This window comes from Tyto alba, unplaced genomic scaffold, assembly GCF_018691265.1.
Source record: "Tyto alba isolate M040663 unplaced genomic scaffold, T.alba_DEE_v4.0 Super-Scaffold_44, whole genome shotgun sequence".
Taxonomy (NCBI): domain Eukaryota; kingdom Metazoa; phylum Chordata; class Aves; order Strigiformes; family Tytonidae; genus Tyto; species Tyto alba.
This window is the reverse complement of record NW_024881320.1, coordinates 1,295,258-1,308,609: the sequence shown is the minus strand read 5'-3', so window position 1 is coordinate 1,308,609 and position 13,352 is coordinate 1,295,258. Positions and strand designations below refer to the sequence as shown.

The 13,352-nt window shown below is 64.1% G+C and overlaps 1 protein-coding gene across 1 annotated transcript; it reads left to right on the top strand.

Annotated features, from left to right (window-relative positions):
- The first annotated feature begins 3,273 nt into the window (after positions 1-3,273).
- ASPHD2 (aspartate beta-hydroxylase domain containing 2) lies at positions 3,274-13,121 on the top strand. The gene is made up of 4 exons (XM_042805679.1): positions 3,274-3,507; positions 6,449-7,566; positions 10,017-10,130; positions 11,432-13,121. The coding sequence occupies exons 2-4, from the start codon at positions 6,681-6,683 to the stop codon at positions 11,539-11,541; spliced, it is 1,110 nt and encodes a 369-aa protein (XP_042661613.1). The 5' UTR covers positions 3,274-3,507; positions 6,449-6,680; the 3' UTR covers positions 11,542-13,121.
- Positions 13,122-13,352: the final 231 nt, after the last annotated feature.

Here is a 13,352-nt window from a genome sequence, read left to right as displayed (position 1 = left end):
GTTTGGGGAACAGGAGGGTGCGTGGTGGGGGTCTTGTCGGCTCGGGGAGTGCGGGGAGGACCCCTCCAGCAGCACTGTCCCAGCTCCAGCCTAAACGCTGGGGGAAATCCTGTCCCTGGCAGAACATGAGGGCATTTTTGGCTGCAGGCACGTCCTGGCAGCGGCGCAGGGGAGGACACGGGGCCGTGTCTGCCCCGGGAGCACGCCTGGGGAAGAGGGAGAAGGAACGGCTGGAGCCAGGAGGCTGCCGCGCAGGCAGGGCTCCTGCCAGGGTATCTCGCTGGCAGAGCCGTGCCCAGCGCACCCCGGGGCTGTGCTCAGCTCTTCTGCCATGGGACACATCCTGTGCCTGCTCTTGCTGCCTGCTTGGCCCCTGCCAGACCCTCGCTGTCCCTGCCTCGAGCCCTGCGACCCTTCCCCACACCTCCATCCCACAGACGCCCCGTGGCTGTTGGCACCGGTGAAGTGGGGGCTGCAGAGGCTGCAGGGTGGGGGCTCAGGGTGCTCGGGGTGCTCCCCGTAGGTGGAGGGGGTTGTGCCTGCAGTATTCCAGGGGATCCCAGTTGAACCATCCCAGGCCCAGGACCTTCCTGCTGGAATGACATCTCCCCTGAGCAACCGAGGCTGGGTGAATCACCCAGGCCAAACAAGAGGAGAGGAGTTGATAAGGCAGAGGAGGGACCTGCACAAACCCAGGAGGAGGATTAACCCTCACTGCATCCCTGCCAGCCCCTCAGAATCACACAGGGCAGAAGCATCTGGTCCCTGCACCCTCCACCTGGGACAGGCATGGGTAGTACAGGTCATGTTGCAAGAAACCTCTGTGCTGCGTGCGGTGGGCTTAGCGTTATTGGGGATATGCACCCCAGCGAGTCAGGATGAGAGCCCAGTCCTTCAGATCTCCGATACTCCCTCCTCTGCCCAGAGCTGTGGGGCAGCTGCACGGTGGAGCGGTTGCTGGGGTGGGTGCAGTGTTGAGAAGGGGGTTGTTGCGCTGGAGGGTGACGAGCACCGGGCGACATGCTAAGGGCAGAGGCAAAAGAGCAGCAGCTCATCCTGCAGAGAAGAGACAAGCAGCAGAGCTGAGGAGCAGGGCCTGGAGGGGCCCAACGGGGAGCAGATGGAGGGAAGAAAGGATGGGAGAGTCCAGAGCCCAGCACCCAGCACCCAGAGGCAGGGGACTCTGTGACTGCCATTACAAGGACGCGCTGTCTGCCAAGAGCAGGCAGGAGTTGAGGGCTGAGGCTGAGAGGGGTCTGGGAAAGAGCAGGAAGGAATAAAGTCACCCTCCGTGCACCCTGCAACATGCGACGCAGCCAGAGCCCTGCAGGAGCAAACTGCGGGGGGGCCGGGGTGGGGAATGTGCTTGGGGGAGCACAGGGGAACAGCAGCAGCAGACAGGAGGTGGAAAATGTGCCAGGAGAGAAAACAAGGAGCAGCCTAGGGCTGCCGTAGCCGGGGATGGGGTTGCTCCGGGGCAAGCACATGCATCCGAGGGGCTGAGCAGAGCAGCCCTTATTTCACTTTTAAAACCCAGCTAGAGCCGTGACGGGGGAGGACGCGCAGGCACTGGGTGACGAAACCTGTGAAACAAGGCAGCAAGGCAGGGCTTCCCCCGCGCCGGGAGCCGTGACACGTGTCCCACACAGCTCCACGTGGCTCTTTGCCACAGGGCAGGGCAGTGCTGCCAGGGCTCTGCCTGCGCCCGGACGCTGCCTGCAGTCACCTCGGCCCAGCAGCTTATCACAGAACCTCAGACTGGCTGGGGTCAGGGGGGACCTTCAAGATCATCCCATTCCACCTCCCCTGCCACAGGCAGGGACACCTTTCGCTAGATCAGGTTGCTCAAAGCCCAGTCCAACCTGGCCTTGGACCCTTCCAGAGGCAGTGGAGGGAGGGTTGGACCCTGGGGCTCCCTGGATTTGATAGTGCTCGCTTAGGTGAATGGGAAAGGCGTTGGGGAGGAAAAAATCAAGCAAGCAGGAAGCAGAAAGGCTCACAACAAACTGTTTCTCCATCAGCACGTAAGTGTTGTTAAGGGACACCCCAAATTGCTAAAAATTGTGCTTCTTCCACAGCCAACCTGTAAAGCTGGTCTCTTCTTTGCCATAGGGCCAAAGCCAGGATGCATGAAAGGTCAGATTAGAAAGAGAACATTTTTGTCAACCCTCCTGGGCTGGCTGAACTGGATGGAGCCCAGTGCGTGCTGCACTTACAGCCTGTCTGCTCTGAGTGCTGAGACACGGCCGGGAGCTGCCGGGGCTCCACAGATCCTGTGCCCACTGCCTACGGGCTCTCAGAGGAAAATCCTGGGAGCCTCAGTCCCAACACTGCCCGCAGCTGAGGGAGGAAGCACCTCGGAGCAGCAGGAACGGGAGCAAGAGACACCAGCAGACAGGTTGTCATTTACCAACCGAGGGATCTTCCTAACTGGAGGGGCAGGACCTGGCTGGAGGTGGAAGGGGAGAGGCTCACACACTTCTGCCACCTCCTAGGAATGCCCAGCATCCCTGGGGGCTGCCTCCCCAGGTGTCTGCCTCCACGGTGCTGCGTCCCAGGTGCCCCCAGGCCAGCATCTCCAGCAGGCAGCACCCCTGGGAGGAGCCTCCCCCCATCCCAGGTGCTGCAGCACACCCTCACATCCTCACTGAGGCATCCCCTGGCTGCCTGCCCCTTGGCTGTTGCCTCCCTGGGCGCTCCTGTCCCCTGAGTGCCAGGCGCATGCATCCTCAGGGACCAGCAATACCCTGCAAACTGGGTGCTGCATCCCCAGGTGCCCGTGCGCCCCCGCAGCCGGTACTCCCTGCATCGCCGGAGCCAGCATCCCGCAAATCCCAACTGCCGCATCCCTGGATAGATTGTGTTTCTGGAGCCAGCCTCCTGCCTCCTGGGTGCCCGCATCCCTGCGTGCTCCCACCCCTGGGGCCAACCACCCCGGGGTCAGCATCCCCCACTGCTGCAGCCCCCAGTGCCTGTATCCTCGGAGCCAGTTTTCCCCGCGTGTCCTCCTGCACCAGCCCCCCACCACCACCACAACCGGTGCCTCTGCAGCCCAGCTGCCGCAGCCCCAAACGCTTCCCCCCCCCCCACCACCCCCGGGGGTGCCCGCAGCCGGGATGGGGACCTGCACCCCCACCTCACAACCCCTCCGTCCTCCAAGACACCCCCCCCCCCCTCCTCCTCCTCCTCCTCCTCCTCTCCCGCAGGTGCCGCAGCCCCGCCCCGCTGCGCGCTGCGGGGACGCGCCGCGCCGCCCCGAGGCCGCGGCGAGGGGCGGGCGCGGGGGCGGGGGCCGGCCCGCAGCGGAGGGCAGGGCGGGCGGTGCCTCCCCCCGGGGCCCGCAGGCTGCCTGCCCGGCGCGGTCCCGGCGGGGGCGGTGCGGGGCCCCTCCTGCCCGGGCTGCTGGGAGTTGTGGTTCCGCGGGCGGCGAGCGGAGAAGCGCGGAGAGGAGCGGAGCGGCGCGGAGAGGAGAGGCGGCCCCGCACGGCCCGGCCCGGGCAGCAGCAGGTCGGTACCGCCGCGTCGCATCGCACCCGAACCGCATCGCATGGCGGGGGGGGGGGGGAAGGTGTTGGGGGGAGCGGGGAGCGCAGCCCGGCTCGGCGGCGGCCGGGCGACACGGCCGCAGCGGGTGACACCGCGGTGGCAGGTACCACCGCCACGCTCGGGTGACGTGACACCGGCGCTGCCACACCGGCACCCGGTGACACCGCCGTGCCGGGTGACACCACCGCGCTGGGTGACACCGCCGGGGGTGGCACACCGGAGGAAGGGGCGAAGCCGGCGCCCGCCTGGCCCTCCTCCAGCTCCGTAGTAGCACTGGCACCCCAAACGCTCCCGCACCCCTCCTCGCACCGCTCCCGAAGGCGACAGGCGCCTGTGCCGAGCCGAGGGACAGCCCCGCCACGCGTCCCCGTCACCACGGGGCCCACGGCCTGGGGGGGGGGGATCCCGGCCGGACTGAATAAAACCCACCTCCTCGGGGAGATGCCGGAGCCCCCACGGAGCCACCGAGATGCAACTTTCTGCTGCATCGAAGCCTCTCTGCCTTCATTATGTAACGCCGCTGCTGCCTGGCACGGTGCTCGCCTCCACGTCCTGCACAACTTCAGTGCAATGTGGAATTGATTTCCACTTTTCCGGACTGGCTCCGCTGGTTTGTATTAGCCGACGAGCCTTTTCTTGGACGTCAGGCCAGGGGTGCTTTACTCAGGTACCCATCTCGGCGCAGGGCCGCGCCGGGCTGGAAGGGTGACGGCAGCGGGTCCCAGGCTCTGCCGGCAGCGGTGCGAGTGTCTGGGGCCCTGCTCTGCCACCGGCACTGCCCCTGCAGAAGGTGGGTTTGGGTGGGTTTGCAGCGGGGCTGCCTGTGCAGCTGCAGGGCTGGATCCCGGCCGGAGGCTCTGCCCGAAGCATCCTCGGCGCAACCCGAAGGCTCCGGGGCGAGACAGGCAGCACGTGGGCGCGGGGGCTTTGGTCTCCTACTGCTCTGACGCTTTCCCCCCGTTTTTCCCCCTTTGAGGTGTTGGCAGCAGCCCCGGCGCAGCAGTAGGGATGTATTTGTTCTGTGCCGCCCTGGCAGGGGTGTGAGGGACTTGGGCTTGGGCACCCTGAGGCTGTCGGACCCCCCAGTTCTGCTTCCCCCCACCCTCCCCGTGCACGGGCTTTGTCAGTCGGCTTCTGGACGAGCCTGGTTACTGCGCTGAGGCAGCTCCCTGCTCGCCTGTCAGGGCGAGAGCCACCCTGAATACAGATCATGGCAGGGCTCTGCCTGCTTCCCGGGCATGCTCCGGCACCGCGGAGCAGCGGTGGGGTGGTTGTGCCAGGCTCGGGGAACACCCCCTGGGACCAGCTCCCCAGCAAGGCCTGGGCTGGAGAAGTTGGCGTGTCTGGAGGGATGCCAGCCGGTGGGGATGGAGGAAAGTTATCTTAAAATTCCCAGGAAGCTGCGACGTGCCACGTGGATTGCAGATCCCAGGACGGGGCACACAGGCAACTTGCTATAAGGAAGTAGCTTGGAGGGAGGTCGGCCGTGCGGATGTCAGTCCCCGCCCCAGGAGTGTAAAGCTGCCCCGAAGCCGGTGTTCCCCCGCCCTGCCCGAGGTCCACAGCTGCAGGGTCAGGTCCCAGCCAAAGCTCCACCAGCTGAAGTGCATCACCACTGCGATCAATAGGGAAATGCACATTCATCAACGAGCTGCAGGACCTTGGCGGGGAGGGCTGGGAAGGCTTTGGATGGTTTCCCTGGCTGATAAATCCATCCTGCTCCTTCAGGTCAGTGCTCTTAGGGATGAGCTCCCACGGCACCTTCCCTCCCCTCACCTGGACCGTCCTCATTTCAGTCCTCCCAGATGGAGAGGCGTTTGCCTTGCAGCTCCTGCCCTGCCCAGGGCGTGCAGTACCCCCCAGCATGCCCAGCCCCAGCATCTGCTCGATGTGGAGACCTGACCCACGCACACTCCTGCTCAGCTGCTTTAAATGCTGTTCATCCACGATTACAATCTCTCCTTTGGTGCTGGCAGCGTGCTTTAGGCTCTCAGCGTGCTTCCCAACCTGGTTTGTGTTTCCCCTCTGTTTCTCATCCATTGCCTTGCCCACCCCTCTGCCCCCACTGCCCAGAGGGGCCGAGGGATGGAGTTCGTGGTTTTGAGGAGTCAGAGCACCCTCTCTTTACACCGAGCTGCTTTCTCAGGAGCTGGGACAGTGAGACAGGACAGAGGTGCCAGGAGGTCAGTGAAGAAGGGACACAGTGGCCGCTGTTTGTGTAGCGGACTTGTCCCCTGCCCGGGGAAGAGGGACAGGCTCTGTTTCTCGGGCTGGACGCGCAGGATGTTGCGGTGGTGCTGGGAGCCGTTCAGCTCCTGTGACCTATGAGCTGGTAACCTCTAGTTGGTGAAATCAAACCAGCCAAACCCGTCCTGCCCCATGGCCACCGTGCCCTCCCCGAGCTGGCCGGGTGCCGGGCTCCTGCATCCCCGGGGGGCTCAGGGCTGGCAGCTCAGCCTCCGGAGGGTCATTTCTGAGCATTTAGATCCCGGGGAAAAACTGATGTGCTGCAAGACAGGGCTGTTAAGTGTCTATTCCCAGTTTTGCCCTGCTGCCTTATCAGCCAGATTTCAGACATGAGGAGGCAGCAACGGAGGAGAGTAAAGGAGGAAGGAGCAGGAGGGGAGATGGTTGCCCTGGGGCAGTGGGAGCGGAGGGACCTGGCTCTCTCCCCTGACCTTCCATTTGGATATTTTTGGAAGATGCTGTTGGGAGGGATGAGGGTTTTTCTCCACATGGGATGATGTTGGGCTCCTGGGCAGAGAGGAGGGCTCCTCGTCCGTCATTCCCTCACAAGGAGCTGGTTCCCTATGCGGCCCTGGCTGCACCCGGTGCACCGAGCCCCCCGCAGGGACCCCAAGGGAAAACCACCTCCCTAATGCCTCCGGGTTTCTCTCCCCAGAGCCTCCCTCCAGCGCTGCCTTTCAGGATGACCAGCCCAGGAGCACCAGCGGGGACCCTCCGGGCACGTCGCTGCTGACCCACGGTACTGGGACCCCCGGGCAGCCTGGCCGCCCGCCTCCCCGGGAGCTGCCGGCCGCTGCTGCCAATGCAGAGCTCCCGGGTGTGCAGGGGAGAGCCGCAGCTCCGCTTCCCCATGGCAGCCCCTTCCCCCCGTGCCCCGGCCCAGCTGCATGGTGTGGGTGCCCCTGAGGACCACGAGGACTGACCGCCGGGCCCCCCTGCGCGCACCCACCACCCGCTGCACCACCATGTCTTTGGAGTGGCTGATGGACTGGAGCTGGTCCCTGGACGGACTCCGGGATTTCATCGCCACTGGCATCCAGTCTTTCCGGGACTGCGACGCCACCGCCCTGGCCGCCGTCGCTTGCCTCCTGGTCCTCTTCGTGTGGTACTGCTACCACGTGGGCCGGGAGCAGCCCCGCGCCTACGCCACCGTCAACGCCCTGATGCAGAGCGCCGAGGCCAACGGCGTGCAGAACGGGTACGTCTACTGCCACTCGCCCGAGTGCGTGCGCTGCACGCACCACGACGGGCTCAACCAGAAACTCTACCACAACCTCCAGGAATACGCCAAGCGCTACTCCTGGTCGGGCATGGGCAGGATCCACAAAGGCATCCGCGAGCAGGGCCGCTACCTCAACAGCCGGCCCTCCATCCAGAAGCCAGAAGTCTTCTTCTTGCCGGACTTGCCGACCATGCCCTATTTCTCCCGGGACGCTCAAAAGCATGACGTGGAGTTGCTGGAGCGCAACTTCCAGACCATCCTGTGCGAGTTTGAGACCCTCTACAAAGCTTTCTCAAACTGCAGCCTCCCGCAAGGATGGAAAATGAACAGCACGCCCAGCGGGGAGTGGTTCACCTTCTACCTGGTGAACCAGGGCATGTGCGTGCCCAGGAACTGCAGGAGATGCCCACGGACGTACCGCTTGCTCGGGAGCCTTCGCACCTGCATTGGCAACAACGTCTTTGGGAACGCGTGCATCTCCGTGCTGAGCCCGGGCACCGTCATCGCCGAGCACTACGGACCCACCAACATCCGCATCCGCTGCCATCTAGGTAAGCGCCCGGCGGGGTGGTTCATCCTGGCCGGGTGGCCCCGCCACGGGCGGTGTTGGGGGGGGGGCCTGGGTGCAGGAGCCCACAAAAGGCCTCATTCACCCCGTGCTCTCTGAGTTCAGCCACTAATTGCAGCCCCGGGGCCGGCTCGGGTGCCCGCTCTGCTTTGGCCTGAGGGAGGTTTTGGGGCTTTGGCAGGGGCAGCCTCCCCAGGAGAGGCTGGTGCTCGGTCCCCCCAGGTGCCCGACCTCCCCGGGGTCCCCAGCTCAGCAGCGGGAGCGTTTCGCCACCTCCTCCCGCCGACCTGGAGGCGTGGGCTCCTGCCGCTGCGGGATACAGGGCTGATTTTGTGCAGGGGGTCTCTGAACGACCCCCGCTCTGCAGGCAGCCCCACCTCCCCGTCACGGGATGCAGGGGGGGCAGCCTGGGGTGCTGCTCCGGGGTCCGAGCTGCCTCCCAGCGCCACCCCTCCGGCAGCTCCCCCCGCTGCTGGGATTTCGGGTGCTCTGCGCGGGACACGGGCGGATGTGTGCAACGCTGCTGCTCGGGTACAAATCAGGGGTGGGGGGTGCCGGGGTATCCCCGCCGGCGGGGCGAGCGCCGGGGCTGGCGGCGCGGTGCTCCCCCCACCCCACGGGCAGCGGGGATGGGGAGAGCCCACACGGCACAGATGGTCGGGACTTGCCGCGCTGGAAGCGGCGCAGATCGTGCCGGGGGAGGCACCGCACGGGCCTTGCTGGCAAACACCGAACGCGCCTGTTCAGCCAACTCCTCCTGGGTAAACACGCTCAGGCGGCGGCTGGCCATTTATTTTGAATGGGGGATCAGTCTTCAGAGCTCATCTGGGGAACTCTCCAGGGCTGGGGATCTGCCCTTGCTGGTGCCGGGAGGCAGGCCCCCACCCGCCCACCGGCTCTCCTCTCTTTTTGGGGCGCCGGGGCCATGCGCTTCCCTTGCAAGGGGCTGAGAGCGGTTCCTGGGAGGGGGCCAGAGAGGCGAGGTCCAAGCTGGCTCAAAGACACCCTGCCCCGCATGCCCCAGGGGAGATGAGAGATGCGGGTCGTTCCCTTGTCCTGTGACGACGTTTTCCAGCTCCCTCTGCTCCGCGGCTGCTGGCCCTCCAGCCAGGACACAGCACCATGCTGGAGCACGCCGGGGGGGCTGCTCATCCCCTCCCCGACACCCCCACCTCAGTCTAGCTGTGCCCAGGGCACGGGTGCGTTTAAGAGATCTGCCCTTTCAGATGAAAAGCCAGAACAGCTGTCAGCACAGCCCAGTTGCTCTCCAGGATTTAACTCCAGCCCCACTCTGCTGAACGTGCCGGGCCGAGCCCAGGCACCGGCTCTGCCCCTCCAAGGGACAGGGCAGCGTCCCCCGGGCTGTGGGGGCGAAGGACCCGCTGCGTGTCCCCGCTGCTCAGCTCCTCATTTCCAGCTGGAGCATCCCCAGCTGAAGCCGTTGTGCAGGGGAACGGCTTTGGGTTTTGTAGGCTTTGAAAACACCCGTTAGAAAATCAGAGCGGCTTTTTTTTTTTTTTTTTGCACTCCTGGCTCTCCCGGGCAGCTGGGAGTCCCTGCTGCGCTCGCTTGGTTTTGGCACCACTGCAAGATCCGTTCCTGCTCGTTTGCTGCATCGTTTCCGATTGCGAGCCACGTGAGCCCCGACCCCTTTCTCCGCCACGGCTGCATCCTCGGGGCAGGGTGACTCCGCACCAGCTCCAACGGTCCCCAGCTCTGCAGGGCGTGACATTCCTGACGTAGGCGGTGATGGGATCAACCCTTGTCAAACTGGCCTGACTGGGGCTAGTATTTTAGGAAAAGGCCCGTTTTATTTCTAGGATTATCCTCCTTCACGTGGCCTTCGCAGAGCCTCTTTCCCACAAGGGTTTTGCGACCTCCCCCCCTGGAATTTCTGTCCCTGTAGCTGCCTGGTGGGTCACTGTGTGGCAGCATTTCGGGTGGGGGACCGAGTGACAAGGAGGCCAGATGGGGAGCGTGTGGCAGAGCCAGGAATTGAGCCCATTTCTCGAGTCCCAGTGCAGCACTTCCTCCCAGCCCAGCCTTGCAGCGGGCAGAGTGACTGCAGCAGAGCTGGGGGGGAGGAGGGGGCAGGCTCTGCTTTTGGCCCTGTAGCTAGAAAACGCACGCAGAAACTGGCTTCCTACCCACACCCTGTGTTTGCGGCCTCCGGGGACTCGATGGCCATTCCAGGTGCAAAAGCCCACGATGCTGAGCTCGTCGGGGTGCAGCGAGTGACTTCGGGGGGTGGGGGGGTGCAGGCAGGGGCTGAGCTGCGCCGGGCTCGGAATTCAGCTTGCAAACGCTGGGCGAGCTTCGCGCGCGGTTTGAACCCGCGTGGCGAGTCCAGCGCACCGTGGAGCTCGCCGGTCGTGTGTCAGGGCTGCCCAGCGCCGCCTCACCTTCCCTGTCCCCTTCTCTTTGTGCCTGAAGGTCTGAAGACGCCCAGCAACTGCGAGCTGGTGGTGGGGGGCGAGCCTCAGTGCTGGGCTGAGGGCCGCTGCCTGCTCTTCGACGATTCCTTCCTGCACACGGCGTTCCACGAAGGTAAAGCCCAACGCGGGGCCTCGTCCCGCGCTGATGCCTGCGCTGGGGAGGAGCGGGGCAGGGCAGCCGTGCCCCGTCCTTTCCCCTGCCAAGGCGTCTGCAGGGCTGGAGGCACCTCCAGCCCCAGGGGGGGGGTGGGTTCCGCCGCTGCTGCCCCTGGTTTGCCCCATTCCTGGCATCATCCACTCTCCCCGCTGCTGCAGGGTGGTGGAGCCCCTGGAGCCCCCTCCCCAGGGCTCGCTCCCATCCTGACTTGCTTGCAGCCCTACCAGCCCAGCACAGGGCCTGGCAATCCTCTCCCCGCCGTGGCAGCCAGCACAGAAAAGCTTCCCTCGTCCCTCAGAGCTTGGCGGGGCAGCTCGGATGCCGACAGCCTCAGCATCCCCTCGCCCTTGCTGGTGGCAGCGCTGGCGGCTGCAGCAGCCCTGTTTCAAGGCAGCAGCTCAGTGCTGACGTGCCAGAGGTGCCTTTGTCTCCCGTGCAGGGAGAAAAGCTTTGCACCGGCCTGTTTTGGTGCCTCTCTCCGTCACTGACTGAGGCTGTTCCGCTTCAGCTCTCCCGGATTAACTGGCATTAGTCACTGATGGCATAAAAGCATCAAGCAGAGCTGTTTTACGCAGGGGAGCGTGTGAAGAGAGTGGGAGAACAAAAGCTGTTGCTGCCACATCAACCCTGCTGTGGAATTGGGAAGCACAGCTCAGCGCGGAGCCGCGGGGCTGGGAGGGCTGGAAGAGCGCAGCAGCAGCTCCCTGCACTGCTCTGCGACGCAGCTGCAAAGGAGGGCGAGCTCAGCAGTGTGCCCACTGCCCTGAGACGGGAAACCTTCGGGTTTGATTGCTCAAAAGCAAGCCCGGAGCCCTGGCACTGGGCTCCCAGGAAGCAGCAGTTCAGGTGTTTATTGGAGTTGCACTGGGCAGACGCTTTCCTGCTGTCCGGTGCGGCCGCAGGCTGGTCCTGCTGCTGGGTGCACGCTCTGCTTGGGGTACAGGCAGCATCCCCCTGGGGTGCAGACAGCATCCCCCTGGGGTGCAGGCAGCATCCCCCTGGGGTGCAGGCAGAATCCCCCTGGGGTGCAGGCAGCATCCCCCTGGGGTACAGGCAGCATCCCCCTGGGGTGCAGGCAGCATCCCCCTGGGGTACAGGCAGCATCCCCTTGGGGTACAGGCAGCATCCCCTGGGGTACAGGCAGCATCCCCTTGGGGTACAGGCACCATCCCCTGGGGAGAACCCGCACGCCGGGGCGAGCGCTGGCCTCTCCCGGGGGGAGCACAACCTCACCCCGCACTTTGCATCCCACCCAGGTCCCCCCGAGGAGGGTCCCCGCGTGGTTTTCATGGTGGACCTGTGGCACCCCAACGTCGCCGCCGCGGAGCGCCAAGCCCTCGACTTTATTTTCGCCCCGGGACGATGACGGCGCTGCCCGGTGTCGTGGGTTCGAGGGCAGCCGGCGGGCGGGCGGCCGTGCCGGCTCGGCTCCGCCGCGGGTCCAGCACCGCAGCGGAGGCTTCCTCCCAGCCCCCGGCCGCGGGGTCTCCTCCCTCCCGGGGGTTCTTGTAAATGGAAACTGCGACGTGTATCAACGCCCATCTCTTTCCTTCCATCGTTGGCTTCAGGGATTATTTTCCAACATGACAGCGCATCGCCTTCCCTCCGTGGTTAGCTGCAGCACCACTCTCGTACGTGTTATGTTGCTACTGTGTTTTGCGGTGTTCCGAAGTAGAGTAACAAAACCAAGGGTGTTCGTTTGAATGTAATAATGTAAAACTTGTCGTGGTCATCACAAAGAACAACAACATACACACACACACACACACACCAAAACAGCAAACCAGCCAAACAGCCCAGTGCTGCGCACAGCCTGCCCCTGTCCTGGTTGCAGTCCCTGGATGGATGGACGGACAGACGGATGCTGCAGCGGGCACAGTGCACGCCCCTAGGCTGAGGCAGGCAGGGCAATGCTCTGCCAGCAGTGAGCTCTCGCACCACGAGCCCAGGGGCTCCCGTTTCCTCCCTCGCATGCCAGCAGGGCCCCAGCCCGGGGGTCCCCAACCCTCCTGCCCCCAGAAATCTTTTTGCCCCCCGGGCAGGGAGCAGAGCACGGCGCCGGCTCCCCGGCCCCCCTCGCAGCTGCGGGTGCCTCCAGCCCCAGCAAGCCCAGGAGCACCCTGACATGCACCCGGTCGAGGGGACAACACACCTCAAGCCCTGCTTTTTCACCTGACCGAGGGCATTAGCAATTGCCTAAATCCCCTCCTTGCTTTATCTGCAACCTTCGGTTTTTGCAGCTCAAGCTGCAGGGGCAGGGACACTGGGAAGGCAGAGCTTTTGTTTGTCCCTAGACAAAGGCCAGGGAAGAAAGGAGGTCAGCTTCCTTCTGCTGCTCCATCTTCTTCTTTCCTTGAACCAGGGCAAGCATACAGAGAGGCAGCTCACATACTTGATAGCAACAGAAAGGTTTCCAAAGGCGAGGGGTGTTTAATTCTGCAGCCCAAGGAACAAGCCCTCCATCCCCCGGGACTCCTGCCCACCCAGCAACCAACACGCTTCTCCTGAAGTCTCCCAGCACCCGGGGTTTTCTCTGGGGGGTTCCGGGGTGCAGAGCTGCCGTGTGATTTATAACGTGTCGTGGCCGCTCTCCATGTGCCTCTGGCCGGGAAGCGGCTGCGCCGGGCTCGGTGGCCTCGGCACAGCTCTGGGGACCGCTCACCTCCACGCCCTGCCCGGGAGGGAACGCAGCCCCCTCCCCTACGGTTTCTTTACAGAGTTTTCAGTGATTAGATTGCAATCTAAGGCAGAGATTTCAAATACATCCGAGATATTTTTTACACCTGTCTTGATACAGAATATCTGAAGTGCATGATTTCTACACGCATTGACTACCTGGAACCAGACCCTGAGGAAGCAGGCTGGCTTGGTAACTGTCTTACAGTTTGGTAACATTCATACAGTGGAAAAGCAAAGATTAATCAATAAACAGTCGTGCTGAAAACAGAAAGGGTTCTGCCTGCTGCTGTAACTAGTCCAGGGTCAAGCAAAGCCCCGAGGGGCTGGGTCCTGTGTACCCCAGGTCAGCCGGCTGCTGCTGGGGAGAAATGCGCTGGAAAAGCCGGAGCTCCATGATGGGAGGAGGGGATGGGCCCGGGCTGAGCCTGCAAGGTGAGCAAGGGGTAGTGCTTTAAAATACCCGGCCCCGTGGCACTTCTGACTGGTTACAGCCTCCCT